General features: G+C 35.0%; 1 protein-coding gene across 1 annotated transcript in view; it reads right to left on the bottom strand.

Annotated features, from left to right (window-relative positions):
- Positions 1-215: 215 nt before the first annotated feature.
- Positions 216-25,055, bottom strand: part of PIK3CA (phosphatidylinositol-4,5-bisphosphate 3-kinase catalytic subunit alpha) — a gene marked incomplete at both ends in the record, with an annotated part of 44,290 nt that continues 19,450 nt past the window's right edge. Inside the window, 12 exons of the mRNA XM_080695730.1 lie at positions 216-486; positions 1,269-1,420; positions 1,533-1,650; positions 2,411-2,581; positions 5,159-5,237; positions 7,119-7,240; positions 7,712-7,818; positions 11,429-11,600; positions 13,805-13,908; positions 14,117-14,281; positions 20,311-20,392; positions 21,385-21,509. Of these exons, the coding sequence (XP_080551856.1) occupies positions 216-486; positions 1,269-1,420; positions 1,533-1,650; positions 2,411-2,581; positions 5,159-5,237; positions 7,119-7,240; positions 7,712-7,818; positions 11,429-11,600; positions 13,805-13,908; positions 14,117-14,281; positions 20,311-20,392; positions 21,385-21,509 (1,668 nt within the window). The remainder of the gene's footprint in view (positions 487-1,268; positions 1,421-1,532; positions 1,651-2,410; positions 2,582-5,158; positions 5,238-7,118; positions 7,241-7,711; positions 7,819-11,428; positions 11,601-13,804; positions 13,909-14,116; positions 14,282-20,310; positions 20,393-21,384; positions 21,510-25,055) is intronic.

Raw genomic sequence — 25,055 nt, forward strand, 5'->3', positions numbered from 1 at the left:
AAGCTTAATTTTGAAATGAACTAGTTTAGTGCTATTAAACCCTGTTTTTGTTACATTATTTAAATTATATAGTATTTTATTTCTGTTCTTGCTGTAAATTCTAATGCTGTTCATGGATTGTGCAATTTCTATGCAATCAGTCTTTGCCTGCTGACAGTTATTAACAGTGCAGTATAGAATCCAAATATTGGGCTTTCAGTTTTTCTGTTATCATTTCAGTTCAATGCATGCTGCTTAATTGTATGGAAGATCCAATCCATTTTTGTTGTCCAGCCACCATGATGTGCATCATTCATTTGTTTCATGAAATATTCCAAAGCCTCTTGCTCAGTTTTATCTAAGGCTAGGGTCTTTCGAATATATGCAATGTCATCAAAAGATTGTAGTTCTGGCATTCCAGAGCCAAGCATCATTGAAAAAAGATTTATGAAGAGATTGGCATGCTGCCGAATAGCTAGATAAGCCTTGTAACACATCTCTTGAAACCTATAAGTAGTAAGAACAGTTCAGTCAGTATAGAGCAAATGGCATAAATACTTTGAGGTTTGTGCTATGTTACATCAAAGTTACAAAATGTTACATCAAAGTGTCTTAACTTGAACAAAAGTATATTAAAAAATAGCATTCCTCTCTTTACTCCCCTTGCCAGTACTTTTCTATTTCCATTATCCCATTAGGATGTAAACTCCAAGAGGATAAAAACCTTGTTTACTGTTTTATCACAAGCACTGAAAACAATGCCTAGTCCACCAGGAGTTTAATGAATATTTATTAGAACTATAAATTGGTACACACTAATGTGGCAGGGTTTTAGCTAAGGTAAGAAGATTGAGGTTTTAGATATAATAAAATTTTACAAAAGTACTTTAAGGTCTAAGACAAATTATGTACCATAAAGTGGTAAGAAAAATTATGAATAAGCATAGTAACTATGGTTGATTGACTTTCCTTAATTTCTATGACAAAAAGTGTTGTTTTAACCACTATGCTTTATTTGCAATACAGAGAAGGTGGTGTCCAATTATTTAAATAGTAGTAAATAAAAAACTTTTAATGCATCAAGTTTAAGGATTACTTCTTTTTAGGCCTTAATTAGCTCAATAAGTTAAAATGGTTTTAATTTCCATTCTCCTTCACACTAAATAAATAAAAAATTAAAACATTTAGCTTTGCTAAATAAGATGTTATTTGAAGTTGCTTAAAAATAGCAGTAATTTCTAACAGGGCAGCAAGAACTTTATTTTGTGCTTTTTATTTCTTAAGCTTACCTCTCAAATTCTCTGGTCTTTGTGCATTCTTGGGCTCCTTTGCTAATTACTATTAAGAAATCTTGTGTCAAAACAAATGGCACACGTTCTCGTTTATAACCAAATTTTTTCTTTTTGTGATCCAAGAAATGTCCAAAATCTATATGAAACAGCTTTCAAAAAAAAAAAAAACAAAACTATGTAAGTTTGACATATGAAGACATTTAGCATTTTGAATGAATAAATTTAGTTTAATAGCAAAACACTTTTAAAAAAAGCCATTACTTGTCCATCATCTTTCACCATGATGTTACTGTTATGACGATCTCCAATTCCCAAGATGAAGGTAGCGACACAATATCCAGCACATGAACGTGTAAACAAGTCAATGGCTGCATCATATCTACAAAGAGAAGGTAAACACCTCAGGAGCAGTGTGGAAACACACAATGATCTAGGCTACACTAGGAAAAGATGGCTGAAGTTTCTTTTTAAACAATACAGACAATCACTGGAATTATTGAAGAAGTAATTATGTCCAAAGATCTGAGGATTTCTGAGATTCTGAAGTTTTCAACGGTTTCTAAGAAAATTTCTAGATATTTTCTGATCAATATATCATTATCACAGTGAAAAAATATTTACACCATTAAAATTATTTTTTTACTCACAATAGCACCGAGCTAGAAGTAAAATTTGCATGTGCACTGTTAATTTTTAAAAGAATAAACAATAAGAACATTCTTAGATATTTAAGTTGAATGTCCAGCATTTTATAAATTAAAAACAATTCTGATAATTTTTTATTTTTGTTGTACTGGAGATTGAATCCAGGGCAATTCTACCTCTGAGCTATACCACCAGCCCTATTTTACTTATTTTGAAACAGGGTTTCCCTAAGTTGTGGAGGACCTAAGTTGCTGAGGTTGGCTGGGAACCTGCAATTTTCCTGTCTCAGCCTCCCAAGTACTGGGATTACAAGTGTGCACCACCATGTCTGGCTCAATTCTGATAATTTAAACACAATAAACGGAAATATTTCAAAAGATGAGCATATTTTTTTATCTGAACTAAGAATAATTTTGTTTTCTTTCGTCTAGCTCAGAGGGATACACTCAATCATTAACAGACTCATCTAACAAAAACTTGGATTTAAAACTCACATTTCTCCTTTGTTTTTATCTTTGAGCCACTGATGTAGTGTGTGACTGTTGAACTGCAGTGCACCTTTCAGGCCACCTTTGCACTGAATTTGCATAATAGTGTGAGAATTTCTCACCACCTCAATAAGTCCCACACAGTCACCAATTGACAGACAACCATAAGGTAACATTCTGAAAAAGAAGTACATTAGCAATTAATTAATTAAATTTTAAAATAGCAAGTATTTTAGTAGATTCAAATATGAATATTCTAATTGTAAATTTGTCATGCATGACCTTGATTAGTCTTATTTTAATTTTCTTTTTTATGGTGTGACATATTCCTAAAAAATCCCAAGATTATCAGCCATCATTTATTATAACTTTCAATTGAGAAAGCATGTAACTCTATTATCAGAAAAGCATTAAAATTATAGCAATAAAAATATAAACATTTATTATTTTAACAATATAAGTGAATTTAAAGCTGCTTGTCTAGTATCTAAATAAAGCTTCTGGCAACAGTTTCCAAACTTTTGGTCTCAACACTCTTTTATACTTGTAAAAATTAAGCCGGGGGTGGTGGCGCATGCTTGTAATCCCCGTGCTTGGGAGGTAGAGACAGGAGGATTGCACAGGTTCGAAGCCAGCCGTGCGCGCTGGCTTAGGAGACCCTGTTTCCAAATAAAAATGTAAAAATAGGTCTGGGAGTGTAGCCCGGAGGTAGAAGGGCTTCCAGGAACCCCAGTACCACACACACACACACACACACAAAAAATTACTGAAGAGCTCAAAGAGCTCTCACTTATGAAGATTATTAATATTAGAGGTTAAAACAAAGAAAAAGCATTTATTAATTCATTTAAAACAAACCATTATGTGTTATATAAAGAACATCTTTTATGAAACAAAAACCCCTGTTAAAAAATTTAGTGAGCCAGGCGTGGTTGTGCATGCTTGTAATCCCAGAATTCGGGAGGCTGAGACAGGAGGATCGCGGTTCGTGGACAGCCTCCCCTAGCTACTTAGTGAGACCCTGTTTCAAAATAAAGAATAAAAAATGGGGCAGGGGGTATAGCTCGGAGGTCAAATGCCTTTGGGTTCCATCTCCAGACCCGCAAAAAAAAAAAAAAAAAATTTAGTAAGAGTGATGCTCTTCCACATTTTTTCAAAAAAAAATTTAATGTCTGGTTTTACAGTCAACTGAATTTTCATGTATGTTTCTGCAACCAACCATTAACTTTAATTGATGATATTTAATTAATTAATTAGTTAATTAATTAATTAATGGTACTTGGAGGCTGAACCTGAGGCATTCTGCCTCTAAGCTACACCCCCAGACTTATTTTATTTTTTATTTTGAAATGAGGTCTTGCTAAATTCCACGGTTGTTTTATTTTAAGAGACAGGCATATTATTCATTTTCAAGAAAACATCTGCCAAATATACATATCTGAGTAATCATAGATATTATTTTAAAAAATAAAAATGGTACTTTATGAAAAATGGAACTCATTTAGCTCACAATCTCACAAATGCTTTTTCTTGATATAACTCATATTTTGGGGTATGGCAGAGTGCTTTATGGGTACTTCCTGTTTTTATCACATCAAATATTCAATAGAAGAAAAAAAAAGACTAAATAGTATATGCTAGAGACATGAGGACTTAAAGTAGTAATGAAAAGAGCATACAAATGGGAGAGTAAGTACTCAAAGCATGGTTTTCTTTTCTCTGTTGGTCTCTTAAGTTACTATCCTTTCTTTCCACCTTTCCTTTAAGTTTCTAAAACAGTCTGTACTTGTTTTCATTTTCTCACTTTAATTCCATATAGACTAGCTTCCACACCTACCATTCTACCATAAACTCTTCTTAAAGATAACCATGAGTCATCAAATCCAAGGGCTTTTTTCATAGGTCTTTTTTTTTTTTGGTGGTACTGGGGACAGAACACAGGGGCATTCTACCTCCAAGCTATACCCCGAGCTCTATTTTATTATTTATTTATTTATTTATTTATTTATTTATTTTTATTTTTTTGGTGGTACTGGGGTTCCTGGAAGCCCTTCTACCTCGGGGCTACACTCCCAGCCCTATTTTTACATTTTCATTTTGGAAACAGGGTCTCCTAAACCAGCGCGCGGCTGGCTTCGAACTTGCGCGATCCTCCTGTCTCCGCCTCCCAAGCGCGGGGATTACAAGCGTGCGCCACCACGCCCGGCCTTATTTTTTATTTTGAAACAAGTTTCCACTAAGTTGCTGAGGGCCTTGCTAAGTTTCTGAGTGAGGCTAGCCTTGATCCTCCTGTTTCAGCCTCTCAAGTACTGGGATTACAAGCATGGGCCACCACACCTGGCTCTTCATAGTCCTTGTTTTCTAAACCCCTTAACAGTACCTGGCACTAAAAGTTGTGAATCTCTTCTTTTTGGTTCTGTGACTTAATTACTTGGTACTACTTCCCCTTTGACCATTTCTTTTATCTAATCTTTTCTCTACTTGTCTTGGTAAATACAGAAAATTTTAAAGGTTATATTCTAGCTCATTCTCTGTTTTTATTATTGCTGGTCATGCTTGTCAAAATGTCATTTAATTCTTATATAAAAATTAAGCAGAGTTATAAGAAATCTGAATCTGAATTATACTATTGCCAACTATAAGTAAAAATGCCATCTTATTTAAATCCTTATAGTTCATAAGCAGATATTTATGAATAGTTTTATCTCTTTCAGGATAACTTTTAACATACAGGTTGCCTTATTAATTACCTACCGAAGATCAAGGCCTTGATTTTGCCAGATATTTTCCATAATGCGAATAATTTGTAGTGTTAGCATATCTTGCCGTAAATCTGAAATTCAAATAATGTTTTATCACTTAATCACTTAATGTCATAAATAAAATTAGGAGATCACACATCATATTGTTTTCAAATAGAGAACAGCTATATTTTCTTTTCAAAATCATTTATAAGATAGTACTATTTTGATTCTTTAACCCACTTCAAAAGTATCTGCATTAACATATCTGTGAAACAATGTAGAATAAGAGTACAGATTTTACAAAAAATTTAAAAACATTTAGAACATTTATTTTTCTGTGAATTCTTAAATTTGAAGATGTTTATTTTAAAATACTGGGACCAACAGAATTAACTGCTGAACTGTCATTTCCTAATGGAAAGCTATTGGCTATCCTTGCCCCGTTCCTCTACATCCTGTGTTCCATGTAAATTAGAATATGTATGTATGTATGTATGTATGTATGTATGTATGTATATATGTATACTAGGGACTTAACGGAGGAAAATTCTACCTCTGAGATACACCCCCAGCCCTATTTTATTTATTTTGAAGTAGGGTTTTACTAAGCTGCTGAGGCTGGCCTTGAACCTCTGATCCTCCTGTCTCAGCTTCCCAAGTACTGGGATTACAGGTGTGTACACTATGCCTGGCTAAGATCTTCCTTTATATGGTTCCTTAGCAGACTGCACTTTTTCTTTTCACCATGGTTGTACTTTATATTTTTAATACTTAATGTCCATCTTTCCCTGTCAGATGGTAAGCTCTAAGAGGGAAGGGATTCTGTTTTCAAGATGGTTATATAATGAATGGGTGCTCACACCACCACACAAATAATAGCTGAACAAATGATACAAACTGATTTTAGGACTTTGATTCTGAAGGAATATAGGAAATACCACCTCAACCAGAAGAATAACTGGTAGACAGACTATTACCTAGTCTTCTGAGGTCTATTCTGAGGTAATTTTATTATTTGACATATTTTTTTATCTTGCCTATTAAGACAACCTATACTTATATTGTTATTCATCATATCATATCCCCTCCAATAACTGTGTCAATATTACTGCTAGGAAGTCCCAAGCTCCTTCCTTCCTTCCTTCTTCCCTCCCTCCCCTCCTCTTCCTTCCTTTTTTTTTCTCCCCCCCCCTCTCTTTCTCTTGTTCTCTTTCTCTTTCATACTGGAGATGAAACCCAGGGGCAGTCTACCTCCAAGCTACATTCCCAGCCCTATTTTAAAAATTTTTTTGAAACAAAGTCTCACTGCATTGCAAAGGGCCTCACTAAGTAGCTCAGGCTGTCCATGAACTGTGATCCTCCTGTCTCAGCCTCCCAAATGCTGGAATTACAAGTGTGTGCCACCACTTTCTATAGCTCAGGATAAACCTCAGTTGCCTGAGCCTGAGTCTCCTATTTTGTGGGACTTTCATGCATATGTACATAACTAAATGCTTTTTCTTCCCCCTCATGTTATCAGTTTAATTTGTAGCCTAGCTCTGGAACTTAAGCCTGATGAGAGGAAAGCCATTTTTCATTTGCTTACCCATGTATAATCATTAAAAAAAAAATTTAGAATTGGAGGGGTCAACCTCTATTTGAGAACTCATGACAAATTAATTCCTTTGGAGGCTGTACTTTTAGGTAGATAAGGGAAGCTGGGAGAAGCTTCCATCTGTATCTGCCATTCCCTGAGGACCCTTAGTTCTAAGTCATTAGCGCACCAAAGCATCATATTTTGAGGTCACATTTCCTGAATTCCTTTACATATATATTGCAATGACGAAGACATCTGTTTGATAATCTATATTTTATCATATGGATATTTATTTCTTAAATGGCTTTCAATAGTTTTCATGGTTCATAAATATTCTGTGTATAAAAAGATAGCTAAATTCATGCATCATAAGCTCATTAATACTCTTCCTTACCATCTCCATTTTTAAAGATGATCTCATTGTTCTGAAACAGTAACTCTGACATGATGTCTGGGTTCTCCCAATTCAGCCACAGAGGCCTTTTTGCAGAGGACATAATTCGACACTCTTCAAGCCTTTAAAATAGTTAAAAACTTTACTTGGCACCTTAGTTTTGTTATTCTTTTTATTTTCAAATTTACTTTAAAATATATATCTAGTTAGAGCTTTCTGAAGTGCTATAAAATGTAGAACTCCCAGTTTTTACAAATTCATAACTAAAAAGGATAAAGAAAAATAAATATTAAAAAAATTATATAAGACATCATTAGTTTTGTAGACATTACATTTTACTGCTAATCTATGATATAAGAAATTCTAACCAAAGGTTTTAACTCTATTGCTAAAGTAGTAAAAACTCATTCTGAATAAATGCAGTTCTAGTTTAAGACAATTTTGTTATTTCTATTTTGTAGGGTAAGAGATGGGAGAAGTGACCATATATAACTGGTCATTCTAATTATATAGGATATTTTGACTTTTGACTTTGATTTTATCCAGAAAGGACTTACTCAAATACATCAATGAAACTTCCAAGAAAACCTTACCTGAGATTTCCAAGTTGATGAGCAGGGTTTAGAGGAGACAGAAAGCCCTGGAGGGCATCCATGAAATCTGGCTGCCTCATTTGCTCAACTAAAAACTTCATCTGTACCTGATTAAAAAAAACATAATCAAAGTTAGAAACCAATCCTCCAAAAGGTGAAACTAACTGCTAATCTGTTTTACTCACAGACAATTCAGTACTGTGCAGTTGTTGAATCTGTACTTGGGTCTAGTTACATTCTAAAGAAAAAGAAGGGTTTCTATAACATAGAACAGCATAACTCAGGCAAATAGACAAGAGTAGCAGCACTCTGCGCCTTCCTGTGAGAAGATGAACTTTGTGTGTTGATGAAGGAAATACTGTCTCTAGAGCAGGGTTGGTCAACTACTGCCTATAACTCAGCTTCTAGTTTTGGAAGATCAAGTTCCATTAAATTATAGTCATTCCCATTCATTGTGTTTCGGCTGCCTTCATACTAGAACAGGACCAGACTACATGGCCTGCAAAAATCTAAAATAATATCTGCCTTTTTGAAAAAGAAATTTGCTGATCATCCTTCTAGAGGAAAAACTAGAGACCATACTATCATAGCTTAATAGTCTTACTTTAAGACCTTGCAGAAAATAATCACATTCACGTTCTTTGTTGGGTAAAAAAGGTTTACTGATACTAAAAGAAACAGTTTGAGGATGGGGTGGGGATCGGGTGGGGGCTGACTGGGCGATGTGTGCATGTATGTCTACAAAAGTTTGTATCCCACTATGATGTATGAATACAGTGCACCAATAAAATAAAATTAAAAAAAAATAAAAGAAACAGTTTGGAAAAAAACCTATAAAATCTCATGCTACATGCAGTCTCCCTTTATATTCAGGTTCTAGTATATATTGTAACAAAACAAAACCAAACAAATTCTCTTTTAAAAACAAATCAAACCAGAGGTCAGACTACTGAGTTATCACAGAATAGCCAACATTTTACTTTAGGAAATCTTCAACTAATATAGATTAATATAGTGGGTTTTAGATTAACATAGTAATGATCTTTTTTTGGGGGGGGTACTGGGGATTGAGCCCAGGAGCATTTTATCTTTGAGCTCCAACAGAGACATTTTAAAATTTTGTTTTGTTTTTGAAACAGGATCTTATTAGGTTGCTGAGAGCCTTGCTACACTGCTGAGGCTGTTCTTGAACCTGCAATTCTCCTGTCTCAGCTTCCCAAGTACTGGGATTATGGCCATATACTATCATACCTGGTTAACAATGTTCATTTAAAGTTGCTTTTTTCCACTAATTTTATATTAAAATAGATACTTTGAAAATATAAAATGTGAGTGGTGAAAAAAAGAAGTCAGAAGCTAGGAATTCATAATAAATTAATTTGCACACTGTGATTTTAGTAATAAAAAATTTCCCCCTTTCTTTCTACATTTAAGTAAATAGCTCAAAAATGTAGTCATCACTGAGCAGGTAGCTCTTGCTTCTATAAAGACATTTCTTCTATCACTGTCAACTTAGTCTAATATTAGCACAGTGTTTTGTATACTTTATCACTCATTGCTTTAGAACAAAAAAAAAACACAGAAAGTAACTGCTTTTGTTTCTATGACTGCAACTTTAGTTACTTTTGGCATTCTTACTGAAAGCTCTAAATAATGAGTTTCACATTCCTAGTTAAAGCATTGTATTATAGCCAATATGATAAAACTCTAGCACAAAATAAATGCCTATATCTATAAATATATCTAATACCTAGTTTTTTTCCTTAGTTCAGTTAAAATATATAAATATATTTTGTTTTTACAAAGCAGTCTAGTTCCTTCTGCCCATAAATTCTAGCATTAGAAATAGTACTTATTTTTCTTCTTCTTCTTCTTCTTTTTTTTTTTTTTGGTGGTACTGGGGGTGGAACCCAGAAGCTTTCTACCTCTGGGCTATACTCCCAGATCTTTTTTATATTTTATTTGGAAACAGGGTCTCACTAAGTTGCTGAAAGCCTCACTAAGTAGCTGAGGCTGGCTTCGAACACGTGCGATCCTCCTGTCTCAGCCTCCCAAGCGCGGGGATTACAAGCGTGCGCCACCACGCCCGGCAGAAATACTACTTATTTTTTTAATATCCCATATTTAATCTTATATACTACAATTTCAGTAAAACCAATCCAGTCACATATTATATGCCATTTAGATGAATTAGTAACTTAGTAACTTTCTTTTTTATTAATAACTATCTTTTAAAATTGTTCGTTCCTTCCCCTGAGATTCCATCTAACCCTAATCAAGAGTGGCAAGCATAGAGAAGTCAAATAACAACAAATGCTGGCAAAAATGTGTGGAAAGAGGAACTAATTTACACTGTTGGTGGGAGTGAAAACAATTTTAGCCACTATGAAGATCAGTGTGGAGATTCCTTAGAAAACTGGGAATGGATCTACCATATGATCTGGCTATACCACTCTTGGGTATCTTTCCAAAGGGACTGAAATCAGAGAACTACAGTAACATGCATAACCCATGTTTATAGCAGCACAATTTGTAATAGGCAAAATATAGAACCAACCTAGGTCTCCATCAACAGATGAATGGATTGTAAAATTATGGGAAGTACACACAGTGGAATTCTACTCGGCAATAAAGAAGAACAAAATCATGTCATTGACAAGAAGATGGAAAGACCCAGGAGAACATTATATTAAGTGAGATCAGCCAAGCAAAGTAAAAGGACATCTGTTTTCTCTAATATGCCCAAACTATGGAGTATTAGGGATACCAGAAGGACTCCAGATAATGGAGGGGAAACCTCAGCAAAGCTAGAAAGGAAGGGTAGGAGAGGAAGAAGGCTGAGGTTGATTAACTGAAGGAGCTACATTTGAAGTGTGAATGTAGCATACTCATTGTTGGGAAGGGAGGGAAAGGGAAGGGGGCGCAGGGGAAGGTACCAAGCACTGTGCTAATGTATGCCATTTTCAATATCATCTACATAAAAATAAAAAAAATAGAATCAGTGCTGACAGTGATAAATAAATATATATTTATATAATAAGTTGTTTGTTCCTTCAGGAATATTAATGAAGATTTTGGAAAAATCCATTCAGCACTGCTAATTTATGTTCTTCGTCCTGGGGACTTATCAAAAACTAAAGTTTGCCCTCCCCCCTTTCCAATTCCACTAGATGTGTGGAATCTCACCTTACTGCATCATGTAGTAGAGAAATAAGAAATGGGAAAAAGTTATTAAAAACCTTTACTGTTCATTTCTCTTAGTTACATTAAGTTAACTGCAAATGATTAGTGTGTGTGACATATTTACTCAGTGGCTAGGAGTCCATTTTAAGCTTAGAAAATTAAAAACTCACTTATTTCCACACATTCTCAGGGTAAATGATAAGATAATGAAATAGAGAATAAGGAAATATTTATTTTATATACTTAGGGACATATAAAAAGGAAGGGGAAACAGGCTCAATTTATTTGGCACATCACATTCTAGGGATTGTGACAGGTAATTTGCATAACTCATGTATTTTAGTTTTCACAACAATCTTATAATGAAAGTATTATTTACATTTTACAGACGAGGAAAATTAATCTTAAGAGAAGTATTGGAACTTGGATTCAAAGACTAGTCTGCTTGGTTCAAAGGACCAAGACCTTTATGGGCTTCTAAACAAACCTGCAATGCTGCAATAAACAGTCTCATGACAAATTTGAATCACATACCTTCTGTGTTTCATCCTTCTTCTCTTGTTTGAGAATGTCAGTTAAGTTAATAAGCTTTTCCATAGCCTCGACTTGCCTGTTTAGGTGCTTCAAATACATCCCACAGGCACGGCAATAAGACTCCAAAAGCAAGCCAAACCTCTGACTAACTGTTTTATTATGCATCTCAGATCTAAAAGGATAATGCAAGATTAATACTACACACACACACACCGTCTTATCTCAGTATTAATACAGTCTTTTAAAAAAAAAAACAAGAAAATTCACTTTCTAAATCCAATGAATGTTACAAGCATACTATCAAATAAAACTAGAAAACATTTAGATTCAAAATTAATGATTACAGCTGGGTGTGGTAGTGCACGCTTGTAATCCCTGTACTTGGGAGGCTGAGACAGATCTGGGTTTGCGGCCAGCCTCAGCTACTTAGTATGAGACTCTGCAACTTAGTGAGACCCTGTTTCAAAATAAAGAATAAAAAATTGGGTTGGGGGTGTAGCTCGAGGTAGAATGACCCTGGGTTCCATCCTCGTACTACCAAAAAAAAAAAAAAAAATAATGATTCAAAATCATTTAGAGGAATTAAGTTTAAAGTAGTTCTTGGATATGTCATTTAACAAACAACTACTTTTTAGGTTTAACTAACTTTCATTTACTAATCTCAGCACAGATATAAAAACATTAAAAAGGGGGATTGTACACAAAAATAATAAATAAGAAGAAAGTAGAACAAGTACTATACATTCTTACTTTTCTATATATTGTTACTAAATTTATTTTAAACCTAGGGTCTAACCCCACTCTTTCTTTTTTTGTTGGGAAATGAACAAAACATAGGTTTCCAAGAGTCTCACTAAATTGCTGAGGCTGGCTTTGGGCCTGTGATCCTCCTGTGTCACAGTTTCCAGAATACAAGATTACAGGCATATGCCACTATGCCTGACTAGGTCTCATTTTTTTATTTTAATATTTTAAAAAGTCTATCAGATACAAATTCATTTATAAATGTATTTAAAATATAGTTTATGACTTCTACCTTTGAGTATCAGATACACTGCATTCTGCAAAACATTTATTATTCTTTTTCTAGTGATTTTGACTGAATTTCAAGGTAATATTCTGTGTGTGTGTGTGCATGTGTGTGTGTATTTGTGTGTGTGTGTGTGTTAATAGGGGTTTTTCTACCTCCAGGCTATACTCCCAGACCTATTTTATACTTTATTTGGAAACAGGGTCTCACTAAGTTGCTGAGAGCCTCACTCAGTAGCCGAGGCTGGCTTCGAACCTGTGTGATCCTCCTGTCTCAGCCTCCGAAGTGCTGGGATATAAACATGTGCCACCACATCCGGCCCAAGGTAAAATTTTTATTCTTTATTTTAGGAAATTTCAATCCATATTTAGAGTGAAAGCTACAGAAATATAAATCTATACCTAGCCAATTTACTTAAATCTATACCTAGCCAATTTTACTTAAGAGTCAAAACTTTTAAAAATATTTCAGTTCAGCCGGGCGTGGTGGTGCACGCTTGTAATCCCTGTGCTTGGGAGGCAGAGACAGGAGGATCGCGCAGGTTCAAAGCCAGCCACGCGCTGGCTTAGGAAACCCCGTTTCCAAATAAAAAAATATAAAATAGGTCTGGGAGTGTAGCCCGGAGGCAGAAGGGCTTCCAGAAACCCCAGTACCACAAGAAAAAAAAAAAAAATTCAGTTCTCATTCACGTATAAAATTCAATTTTTTTTTTTTTAGGTACCAGGAATGGAACCCAGGGTCACTGTACCTCTGAACTACACCCGCCAGCCCTATATTTTATTCTTTTTATTTCTGAAACAGGAACTCACTGAGTTGTGAAGGGCCTCGCTAATTACGTAGCTGAGGCTGTCCACGAACCACAATCCTATGGTCTCTGCTGCCCAAATGATGGGATTACAAGCGTGTGCCACCAAACCTGGCTAAAATTCCGTTTTGACTTCTACTGCTAATTTAATTTCTAAGAGTAATCGGTAAAGAGCTTATCAATGATAGCTGGGCATGATGGCACACGCTTATAATCCCAGCATTTCGGGGGCTGAGACAGGATTGCGCTTCGAAGATAGCCTCAGCTACTATTTAGTGTGGCCCTTTGCAACTCAGTGAGACGCTGTTTCAAAATAAAGAATAAAATACATGGCTGGGGGTGTAGTTCAGAGGTACAATGCCCCTGGGTTCCATGCCCAGTACTACCAAAAAAAAAAAAAAAGTTTATCAGTGGTGCAGTATATTTCCAGTATAGACAATTATTCCAGCCAAACAAAAATGAAAGTGCAGAAGTAACATATTTATGCACCTATTAAGAAAGAAAGTAATCTATATTTTAATGTGAGAATAATTTGACTTACTTTAAATGCCAAAAGAAAAAATGTCCAATCCTTTGATTTGTCAATGCTTTCTTGAGTAAAAATCTCACAAGCAGGTTATCCAAATATTGCTCATATTTTAGGACCTAAGAGATTAAAAGAACAAAGAAAAACTCAAATGAATCAAGGTCTATTTCTGGATGGCTGAGTTAAAAGAAAAAATTTTAGGAACAAAATAGATACTATTGGTAGTAAAGTAAAAACAATTTTAAAAGCATAAAACCTAATATAGTAGGTTTTAGAAGTTGCATCGATTTAGAATAAAACATTATCTTCTACTTTGCCATATTTTACCTGTACTAGCTGAATTAGGTACTGAGAAAGTTTGTCATCTGTTAAATATTTTTCCAAGCATCGAACAGCAAAGCTTCGAACCATGGGATCTGGGTAGTTACAGTCCAGAAGCTCCATGGCCTGTTCAGGCTTGATTGGAGGCCAGTCTTTTACTAAGCAGTACATCTGTATATGAGACAGACATTAAATCACATTTAAAAAGTGAAAACAGATGTGAATGGAATCTCTAAAACATCATCTTAACCTCTGATTTTAAAACAAGTTTAAAAAAGATCTTAAACTTCCGGGAAGACGGCAACAGAGAAAAGCAGCGTTTACGAGTCCCGCTAACAATCGATCTCTATTACCACAAAATCAGAGCCTTTCATAGCCAGAAAACACCATCAGCAGAGAAATAAAACCTGTAAATACAAGGGACAGAGAAAAAGAGGGCTGGAAGAACAACCAGACACCAGAAAGAAACCAGCCTGCAGTGTCACGGGTGGAGCTGCAGTGTGGAGCTGTGGCGGCGCCATCTTCCCTCGCAGCACCAGACTCTGGAGAGGAAGGGGACTCAGAATGGAGCTCAAAACCAGAGAGGAGATACGCCGGCCTCATGGCCGAGGACACGGCAGCAGCGCCATACAGCCAGTTGCAGTGGCGAATTAACTGGACGGCTCCAGATCAGCGCATTCAACAACCCACCAGGCTCCAGAGAGGAGGGGTGGACAAGGAGCTAAGGTGAGCAGCTGTGGAACAGCCGGGTGTAATTCAGCAGTTTTTTCGGTGCAAGGAGCGTCTAAAGCTCCCAGGGTCCAGGCGCAGCACACCCTGCAGAGACTCAGAACGGAGCTCAAAACCAAAGAAGAAAGACACCAGCCTCATGGCCTAGGGCATGGCAGAGGTGTCATATTGCCAGCTGCAGCAACAGCGAGTTCACTGAGTCCAGAACAGCTACACATCAGCGCACACAAAAACTGTGAGTCAAATTGCAGCCCCTAGAGGAGAAATCCCAGTATGGTACCCCTAGGGACTTGCACAGTTTTGAGAGTTTCCCTGTGTCGGAGATTTTTGCAGTCCAACCCAGTGGGGGAGTGGTGGTGGCAGAGATCACACCATAGTGGCAGTTCCCCAGGGGAGAATGCCCAGCCAGGTACCTCCCCTGGTCTCAAGCAGCCTCGATTGACTCCCTGGGTCTGAGACTTTGTGATACAACCCAGTAAAGGAGTAGTGATGACTGAGATACCACAGACTCAAGATCCAGAGCACCTTAAGCAAAGAAGTAGTGACCCAGGGAAGAACCCAGAGAAGGCACAAACTTCCGAAATCATGGGAAAGAGGAATAACAATGGAGCAATGAATGCCCACAACCCCACAACATCAGAACCTGATAACACAGAAATTCAGAGATCTCTAGAAGATCAAATCAGGAAAATAACTTTAGAAATAATAGAGGACTTTTGAAAAGAATTCAGAGAGAGTCTAAAAGAGATAAAGGATGCAATCATTGAAGTAAAGGCCTCAATTCAAAGTATAAACAACCGATTAGACCACATGGAGAACAGAATCTCACTCCTAGAAGATAATCACTACAAAAATGAACGCATAGTTTCTAATTAAAAAAAAAAAAAAAACATCCGACAGCAGGAATTTGACATTGGAGAAATATAGGCCCATTTTAAGAGAGTTAACCTAAGAATAACTGGAATAGAGGAGGGAAAAGAAGGTGAAACCAAAGGGATCAATACTCTCTTCAAGGAAGTAATAGAAAATTTAGACAGGATCAGAGAAGAGGATCCCCACGCCACATAATTGTCAAAATGACTAATGTGGAAGCCAAGGAGAGAATCTTAAAGACAACAAAAACAAAAGGCCAAGTGACATTCAGAGGCAAACGAATAAGAATCACTCCAGACTTCCCAAACCAAGTCATGAAAGCCAGAAGGGTGTGGAGTAACATATTCCAAACTCTGAAAGAAAACAACTTCCAGCCAAAAATTTCCTACCCAGAAAAACTATGTATCATATTAGATGGGGAAATAAGAAGCTTCCATGGCAAACAGAAACTGAAGGAATTTATGTCTTCAAAACCAGCGCTAAGAAAATACTCAAGGAGATTAACTGCAAAGAAGAAATAGGTAATACACGCCAGAACCAAAGAAACAAGATTTCTGTCCAGCAGACAACTAAGCAAGAAGAATAAACATTATCTCAAACAGAAATAAAATCTTAATATGTTAGGAATTAAAAGTTATCTCTCTATAATCACACTGAATGTAAACGGCCTCAACTCCCCAATAAAAAGACATAAAGTGGCAAAATGGATTAAAAACCAGAATCCATCCATCTGCTGCTTACAAGAAACAAACCTTACATAATGGAATGAAACTAGAAATCAACTATAAGAAGACCCAGAGAAACAACATAAACATGTGGAGACTGAACACCACACTTCTGAATGAACAATGGGTCATAGAAGATGTAAGAGGTGAAATCAAGAAATTTCTAGAAACAAATGAAAATAAAGATACAACATATCAAAACCTCGAGGATACTTTGAAGGCAGTATTAAGAGGTAAATTTATAGCACTGAGTGCTCACATAAGAAAAACAGAAAATCTTCAAATAAAAAACTCAACGACACACCTCAAAGCCCTTGAAAAGCAGGAACAATTGAACCCCAAAGCAAGCAGAAGACAGGAAATTATTAAAATTAGAGCAGAAATTAACGAAATAGAGAATAAAAAACAATACAGAGAATCAACAAAACCAAAAGCTGGTTTCTTGAGAAAATTAACAAGATTGATAAATCACTAGCCAACATAACTAAAAAGAAGGGAGAATCAGCCCAAATTATGAAATGATGAAAAAGGAGACATTACTACTGACAGTATAGAAATCCAGAGGATTATCAGAAACTACTTTGAAAAACTATACTCCAACAAAATGAAAAATCTGGAGGAAATTGACAACTTCCTAGATAAATACAACCTTCCTAAATTGAGTCAAGAAGATGTAGAATACATAAACCAACCAACAACAATCAAAGAGCTTGAAACAGCAATAAAGAGCTTACCATCAAAGAAAAGCCCAGGGCCAGATGGTTTTCCAAGTGAATTTTATAGAATCTTTATAGAAGAGCTAACCCAAATATTACTCAAACTTTTTCGTGAAATTGAAAAAAGTGGGACTCTCCCAAATACATTCTATGAAGCCAACATCACACTAATACCCAAACTGAATAAAGACAGTTCAAGGAAGGAAAACTACAGGCCTATATCTCTGATGAACTTGGATGCAAAACTATTAAACAAAATACTAGCAAAATGTATTCAAAACCACATCAAGAAATTCATACACCATGACCAGGTAGGGTTCATCCCAGGGATGCAAGGCTGGTTCAACATATGAATATCAATCCAATTAATTTATCATATAAACAGAATCAATACAAAAATCACATGATCATTTCAATAGATGCTGAAAAAACATTTGATAATATTCAATATCCATTTATGATAAAAACTCTTCAGAGAATTGGAATAGAAGGAACGTATCTCAACATCATAAAGGCAATCTACAATAAGTCCACCGCCAACATCAAATTAAATGGGGAAAAACTTCAAGAATTCTCCCTAATAACAGAAAGAAAAGGATGTCCATTATCACCACTTCTCTTCAATCTAGTACTAGAGACTCTAGCCAGAGCAATAAGGCAAGAAAAGGAAATCAATTGCCGGGCGTGGTGGCGCACGCTTGTAATCCCCGCGCTTGGGAGGCAGAGACAGGAGGATCGCGCAGGTTCGAAGCCAGCTGAGTGTGCTGGTTTAGGAGACCCTGTTTCCAAATAAAAATGTAAAAATAGGTCTGGGAGTGTAGCCCAGAGGTAGAAGGGCTTCCAGGAACCCCAGTACCACCAAAAAAAAAAAAAAAAAAAAAAAAAAACTCAAACTTTCACTATCTGCAGATGACATGATACTATATTTAGAAAACCCAACAAACTCAACCAAAAGGCTTATAGAACTGATCAACAAATTCAGCAAATTGTCTGGATACAAAATCAATCTTAAAACATCAGAAGCTTTCCAGTACACGAACCATAAATCCACTGAAAAAGAAATTCAGAAAACCCTTCCACTCAGGATTTCCCACAAAAAAATAAAATACTTAGGAATAAACTTGACCAAGGAGGTAAAAGACCTCTACAAAGAAAATTATAAAACCCTGAAAAAAGAAATTGAAGAAGATCTTAGAAGATGGAAGGATCTTCCATGTTCATGGATTGGCAGAATAAATATCATTAAAATGGCCATTCTCCCAAAAGTGATCTATAGATTTAATGCAATGCCCTTTAAACTACCAAGATCATTCCTCACAGACATAGAAAAATCAGTCCTTAAATTTAGTTGGAATAACAAAAAGACAAGAATACCCAAAGTAACCCAAAGTAATTCTCAGCAACAAAAACCATGCAGGAGGAATCACAATACCTGACTTTATACTACAAAGCCATTGTAATAAAAATAGCATGATACTGGCACAAAAACAGATCCATAGACCAATGGAGCAGAATAGGAGACCCAGAAACAAGTCCACACACTTTCAGCCAATTGATTTTTGACAAAGGGGCCAAAAATATACACTGGAAAAAAGACAGCCTGTTCAACAAATGGTGTTGGCAAAACTGGTTAACCATATGCAGAAAATTAAATTAATCCAACTTTCTCACCCTGTACAAAAGTCAATTCAAGATGGATCAAAGACTTGGAAATCAAACCAGAGACCTTGAAACTCCTTGAAGAAGGCATAGGTCCAACACTGCAATACATAGGCACTGATAAACACTTTCTCAACAAGACCCCAAAGGCACAACAAATTAAAAGGTGAATCAATACGTGGGATTGCATGATACTGAAGAGCTTCTGTTCAGCAAAGGAAACTGTCAAGAACCTCAATTGAGAGCCAACAGAATGGGAGAAGATTTTTGCCACCTACACTTCTGATAGAGGACTAATATCTAGAATATACAGAGAACTGAGTAAACTCAACACTAAGAAAACAAAGCAGCCAATAACAAAATGGGCAAATGAACTAAATAGACACTTCACAAAAGAAGAAATTCAAATGGCCAATAAATGCATGAAAAAATGCTCATCATCACTGGTAATCAGAGAGATGCAAATCAAAACTACCCTGAGATTTCACCTAACTCCAACTAGAATGCCAATCATTCAAACCACAAACAACAGATGCTGGTGAGGATGCGGAGAAATGGGAACTCTAAAACATTGTTGGTGGGACTGCAAATTAGTGCAACCACTTTGGAAAACAGTATGGAGAATCCTCAGAAGAAAGGGAACAAATCTACCATTTGATCCAGCAATACCACTTCTGGGTATCTACCCAAAAGAAAGTAAACCAAACAACCAAAGTAATGCATGTGTATCTATGTTCATAGCTGCACAATTCACCATAGCCAAACTGTGGAACCAGCCAAGATGTCCATCAACAGATGAATGGATTACAAAACTGTGGGATATGTACACAATGGAATTTTATTCAGCCATTAAAAAAAACTCTATTATGTCATTTTCAGGGAAATGGATGGAACTGGAGGACATAATGCTAAGTGAGATTAGTCAGTCACAAAAAATAAGAAATCAGATGCTTTCCCTAATATGTGAGAGTTAGGGAGAAATGGGTCATAGGAGGAACTCTAGATGAAAAAGGAAATCCTATAGAGGAGCAAACAAGACAACCTAAAGGAGGAGAAAGGAGGGGGGGAAGAGGAAAATCTCTAAAACACACAATGTACTTAAACATATTGAAGTCAACCACTAAGCCAAGTAAGGGAAGGAGGAAATGGGAGGGAATGGGGTGGGAATTGGGTAGGGGTTAAATCAGTGATGTGTACATGTATGTACACACAAGTTCTTTACCCCAATATGATGTATGAATATAATGCACTAATAAAAAAAAAGAAAAAAAAATAGAAAAAAGAATAAAAAAGAAAAAAGATATTAAACTTTGCTTACAAAATTCAGTTCTAATTAGTTTATCTGTAGAAATAATGTAAATGGTATTTTTCTCTATTATATTACCATAATTATCTATTTCATCTCTTAAATTTATGTAATTTTCTGAAAAAAATAATTTGTGTGACATATCAATCAGTTTTGTTCAACAGTTATTTAGTTATCTTGAAATGCATTTACCTGGGCTACTTCATCTCTAGAATTCCATTTAACAGACAGAAGTAATTTGGGCAGAATTTCAGGAATAGTTACACAATAATGTCTGTTGGGAAAAAGAAAACAAAACAAATTAGAAATAATTATTCCATTTTATTCAAAAGACCTAGATGTCTAACTCTCAATTATATTATCTTTAAGACTTCTTATCACTACCCCCATTGTTTTTAAAATAGAAAGAAATCATTGTTTCACACTACAATTGTATATATATCTACTTATACATGTAATTAAAATGGCAAAGATGACAAAAGAAAATTTAAATGAAGGATAAGTTCTTAAATTTAGTTGATGGTTAAGAAAAACTGAATATATGTTTTACCGATTTTTACATTGTTCATATTGTTCACTTACTTGTGCAACTTGAACCATTAGAGAGGTTACTAGAGAATACCTGTGCTTTAATGGACTTTCTGTAGAAATGCACTGCAATTGCCTTAAATATATGAATGCCACTTACAAGTACCAGGACAATTTCTGCCTAAGTGAAAATAAGGTATTACACTATTTCCTCAAGAAAAAAAGAAAAGTGGAAGGGAACTCTTGAAAATTGTAATATCTAGACTAATTTAATCACAACTAATTGGTCTAGAACTATAGGTTTTTTCTTTGTTTTTAAAAACCAAAGAACATCATTCCACAAATAAATATTTGAAAATTCTCAGTAATATTTCTGAAAGAAAAGTTAAAAAAAAGAGTTAAATAAACTCTTCAGAGTAAGAATACAGTTCAGTGGTAAAGTGCATGTTTAGCATTCAAAAGGCCTTAGGTTCAATCTCCAATGCCAACAAAAAAAATTTAAAAATCTTCATCGTGCAATGTGTATCAATACAGCATTTTTCTAGAAATACAAATCTATATCCATAGTTTCAAAAAGTCAATATTAGTAAGAAAACACTAATATAAATTATATCTTATTTACTCTAATAATAAAATATGGCAATAAAGTAATAAAAATATGGCAAGATGAAACAAAGTCAGTTCTTTGTTCTGTAAAACTCAAAAACAAAAACAGAGAATCTCCATCTAAACAGATACCTATGGCTCCATAGAAAGTCTTTCTCTTGCTCAGTGATTTCAGATAGAGGATCCCGTGTACAAATTGCTCGGAGCTGTTCTTTATCATTTTCTCTTAATTCATTGTCTCTAGCTAGTCTGTTACTCTGTAAAATAAAGTAATATGTTAAATGATTTTTGTATTCAGGAGTGATCCAGAAAGAAGCAATTGATTTCCAATAAATTCTGCATTATTTATTAACTGTTACAAAATTATTATTATTTTTTTTTACTACAAGGCTTCATTTCCATGGATATGAAAGAATCAGTTTAAATCATAGTATCTGTGGAACAAATCCAGTCTTTTGCTTGGTTAAGATTATCACCAACCAGTTAGAATAGTTACTGCCAAAGCTAATCAAGAGAGAACTGACTGGGATAATAGGGAATGATAGTGAACCACTCACTCTTCTAGCATTCTGTTGACTAATTTACTATTATGTCTGGTGTAAGAGAATAAGAAAAAGTAAAATAATAAAATAAAAAGATAAATTCTTAATTTTTCTTGCCTGAACATACCCTTATAATTGCAGCAAAGCTTTTAAATTTGAAAATTAAAAATAAGAGGAAAAGGAGGATGAAATACTCCCTTAAAATACTGTACACTATTAGAAAATTAAAAAATAACATAACTTTTTGTGTAATTCAAATAATATTTACTCTCTATAAATATATGAACTGAATAATGAATAACTACAAATACACATTGAACAAAACAAATATATATATGTGTGTGTATATATATATATATATATTCCTTAGTCATTTCTATTGCTACAAGTGAAAATAAGACATCCATGGTACTTGGTTTTATTTATTTATACATTTTAATTTCTTCCAATATTAAGAAATAATACTTACACATATTCCTCCAATGGCATTTATTAAACATATACTATATGCCTTATCCTGTTCTCTTTTTTTGTGGTACTGGGGTTCCTGGAAACCCTTCTACCTCCAGGCTATACTCCCAGACCTATTTTATATTTTTAAATTTGGAAACAGGATCTCTTAAGCCATCAAGGCTGGCTTCAAATCTGCGTGATCCTCCTGTCTCAGCCTCCCAATCACTGGGATTACAAGCGTGCACGCCCCCCCCCCCCCAGCTCCTTATCCTGTTCTTGCTGAGTTACAAAATCTTTAAAGCCTGGCACTAACAAAGCTTCCATTCTAATGGGTTATCAAATACACAGATAAGAAATATACTGGAAGCTTGACACAAGTATTCTGAGTGATAATAACAGAGAATGACTGAGCAGCTACTTTTGACTGAGTATTCGAAAATGGCCTCTGAGAACCTAGTATTTAAATCTGATTCAAATGACAAGAAGAAACCATCCAGGTTAGCCAGAAAAAGACAACTGCAGATGGAAAAAATACTGCAGTAGCCCCAAGGAGAAAATGAGTTTGGTTTGATGGAGGAGTAGTAAGAAAGCCAATAAGACCAATGCCTAGTAGATATAGGAGAGGAGACAGGTGGAGTTCACAGTGTGTAAAATACGCAGGTCAGGCTAAAAATTTGGATTTTATTTTAAGTGAGAGCTATTTAAAGGATGAATAGCATGATTTGAAATATGTTTCATAAAGATTATTTTGGTTGTTCCGTGGAAGAAGGGAGATCAGTTAGGAGGCTATTGCAGTACTCCAGGCAAGAGATAATAAATACATAATTCTTTTTTTTTTTTTTTTTTTTTTTTTGGTAGTACTGGGGATGGAACCCAGGGGCATTCTACCTCTGAGCTATACCCCCCAGCCCTATTTTTTATTCTTTATTTTGAAACAGGATCTCAATGAGTTGCAAAGGGCCTCACTAAGTAGTAGCTGAGGCTGTCCATGAACTGTGATCCTCCTGTCTCAGCCTCCCAAATGCTGGGATTATAAGTATGTGTCACCATGCCTGGCTTGCAATTCTTGGTTTACCAGTTATTACTGTTTAGTCTTAGTCCAATAGACTCTACTTAAAATTTAATTATTTTTAACTTATTTTTGTTTTATTATATTTTAATACAAAATAAATTATAGAAAAAAGTGATGAAAAACAATTTTAATAAGAACTTAAGCATAGTAAAACCAAATTCTTACACATATTTTTCTCATTTTGAGATAATACCCTGGTCAAACTGTAATCTACATTATCAAAATACAAAACTACTGGAAACTGATGCCTTATAATTTTCTTGAATAAAGATAACCATCTTCTTTGTTCAATAACTGAAAAACAACATTACCCTTTTCTTTCTAGTTGGCTTTTTATACACACATGCCTTCTTTGTTTGCCCATTTGGAAAGTTATCAAATAAATTTTAGTGTACAACATCATGAAAGATAGAAAAAAATCACAAAACACAAGGCTGTTCAGATTCTGGTCACAAAATATTGTGAGCTTAAGTTATTCCTGTTGAATGATTAACTGAACGTGAATGCCCAATTTCCTTTTTGTTCTCAAAAATATATTGATCGTTGTTATTTTGAGTTTGAGAAAAGTCATGTAGGATACTGTTATATGATATTTTTATTTATATGGTGAATTTCACCAATATCATTAGAGTCTGGAGCAGTGATTGGGTGATTTTGCCCCTCTACCTCCCAAAGGACTTTTGGTAGTGTCTGGAGACATTTTTGATTGTCACAACTTGGTGTGGTAGTGCCTCTGGTGTCTAGGAGGCTAGAGATGCTGCTAAACATCCAGCAAAGCACAGGACAAGGAAGTATTTGGCTGAAAATATAGTACTGAGGTTGAGAAATACTGCTGTAGAGTCCTCTTACTTGTCTCTGCATTCCTATTATGATCCATTTAGTAACTGTAATATCCCCCTCTGAAATTTTCCTCTCTTTGTCAATTATGGATAGAAAGTAAAAACTTCTGTCCAATGAAGAAAGACTTAAGAAACAGATACAACCCCCACCCCCCAAAGACAGTGTTGTACATCTGGAAAAGATGTTGCAAGACACTGGGAAACAAGAAAACTGAAGGGCTTTTTTTATTTTTTATTTTTTTTTCATTACTGGGGATTGAACCCAGGGGCATTCTACCTCCAAGCTACACCCCCAGTCATATTTTATTCTTTATTTTGAAACAGGGTCTCAGTAGGTTGCGGAGGGCCTCACAAGTTGCTGAGGCTGGCTAGGAACCTGCAATTCTTCTGTCTTAGCCTCCCAAGGACTCTGAAGGGCTTTTAATAGTGGTAATTTATTTTACTATCATATCATCCTATGAGATTATTATATTCTTCTTAAACATCTTCATATTATTTTAATATTTTTACCACAGTTGGAAACAATTAATAAATAAAGGTGAAATAATTCCTAGGATGCTAAAATAGTATTCAGATATAAGAAAACTAAGACCCTATAATTTATCCTAGATTTGTGAAAGTTTCCAAAATACACAAATGGTAATTGAAAATAAATGTGTTTTATTCTATTATGAAAATAAGCTAAATTTTTGATAATTTTTTCTAAGAAATACAAATCATAAAATATCAATCTTTAAAAAATGCAAGTAATAAAACATCAATCCTTATAAAGAATTAAAATTTCTCAAAAAAGCTTATATTTTAAATAATATATGCGGGAAAGATATGGTATTACTAAGTTTATGAAAGCATTTGGTAGATTCCTTACTGGGGAACAGAGCTATAAATTATTAAGTT

The sequence above is a fragment of the Muscardinus avellanarius genome, assembly GCF_963383645.1.
Source record: "Muscardinus avellanarius genome assembly, chromosome: 5".
In the NCBI taxonomy this organism is placed as follows: domain Eukaryota; kingdom Metazoa; phylum Chordata; class Mammalia; order Rodentia; family Gliridae; genus Muscardinus; species Muscardinus avellanarius.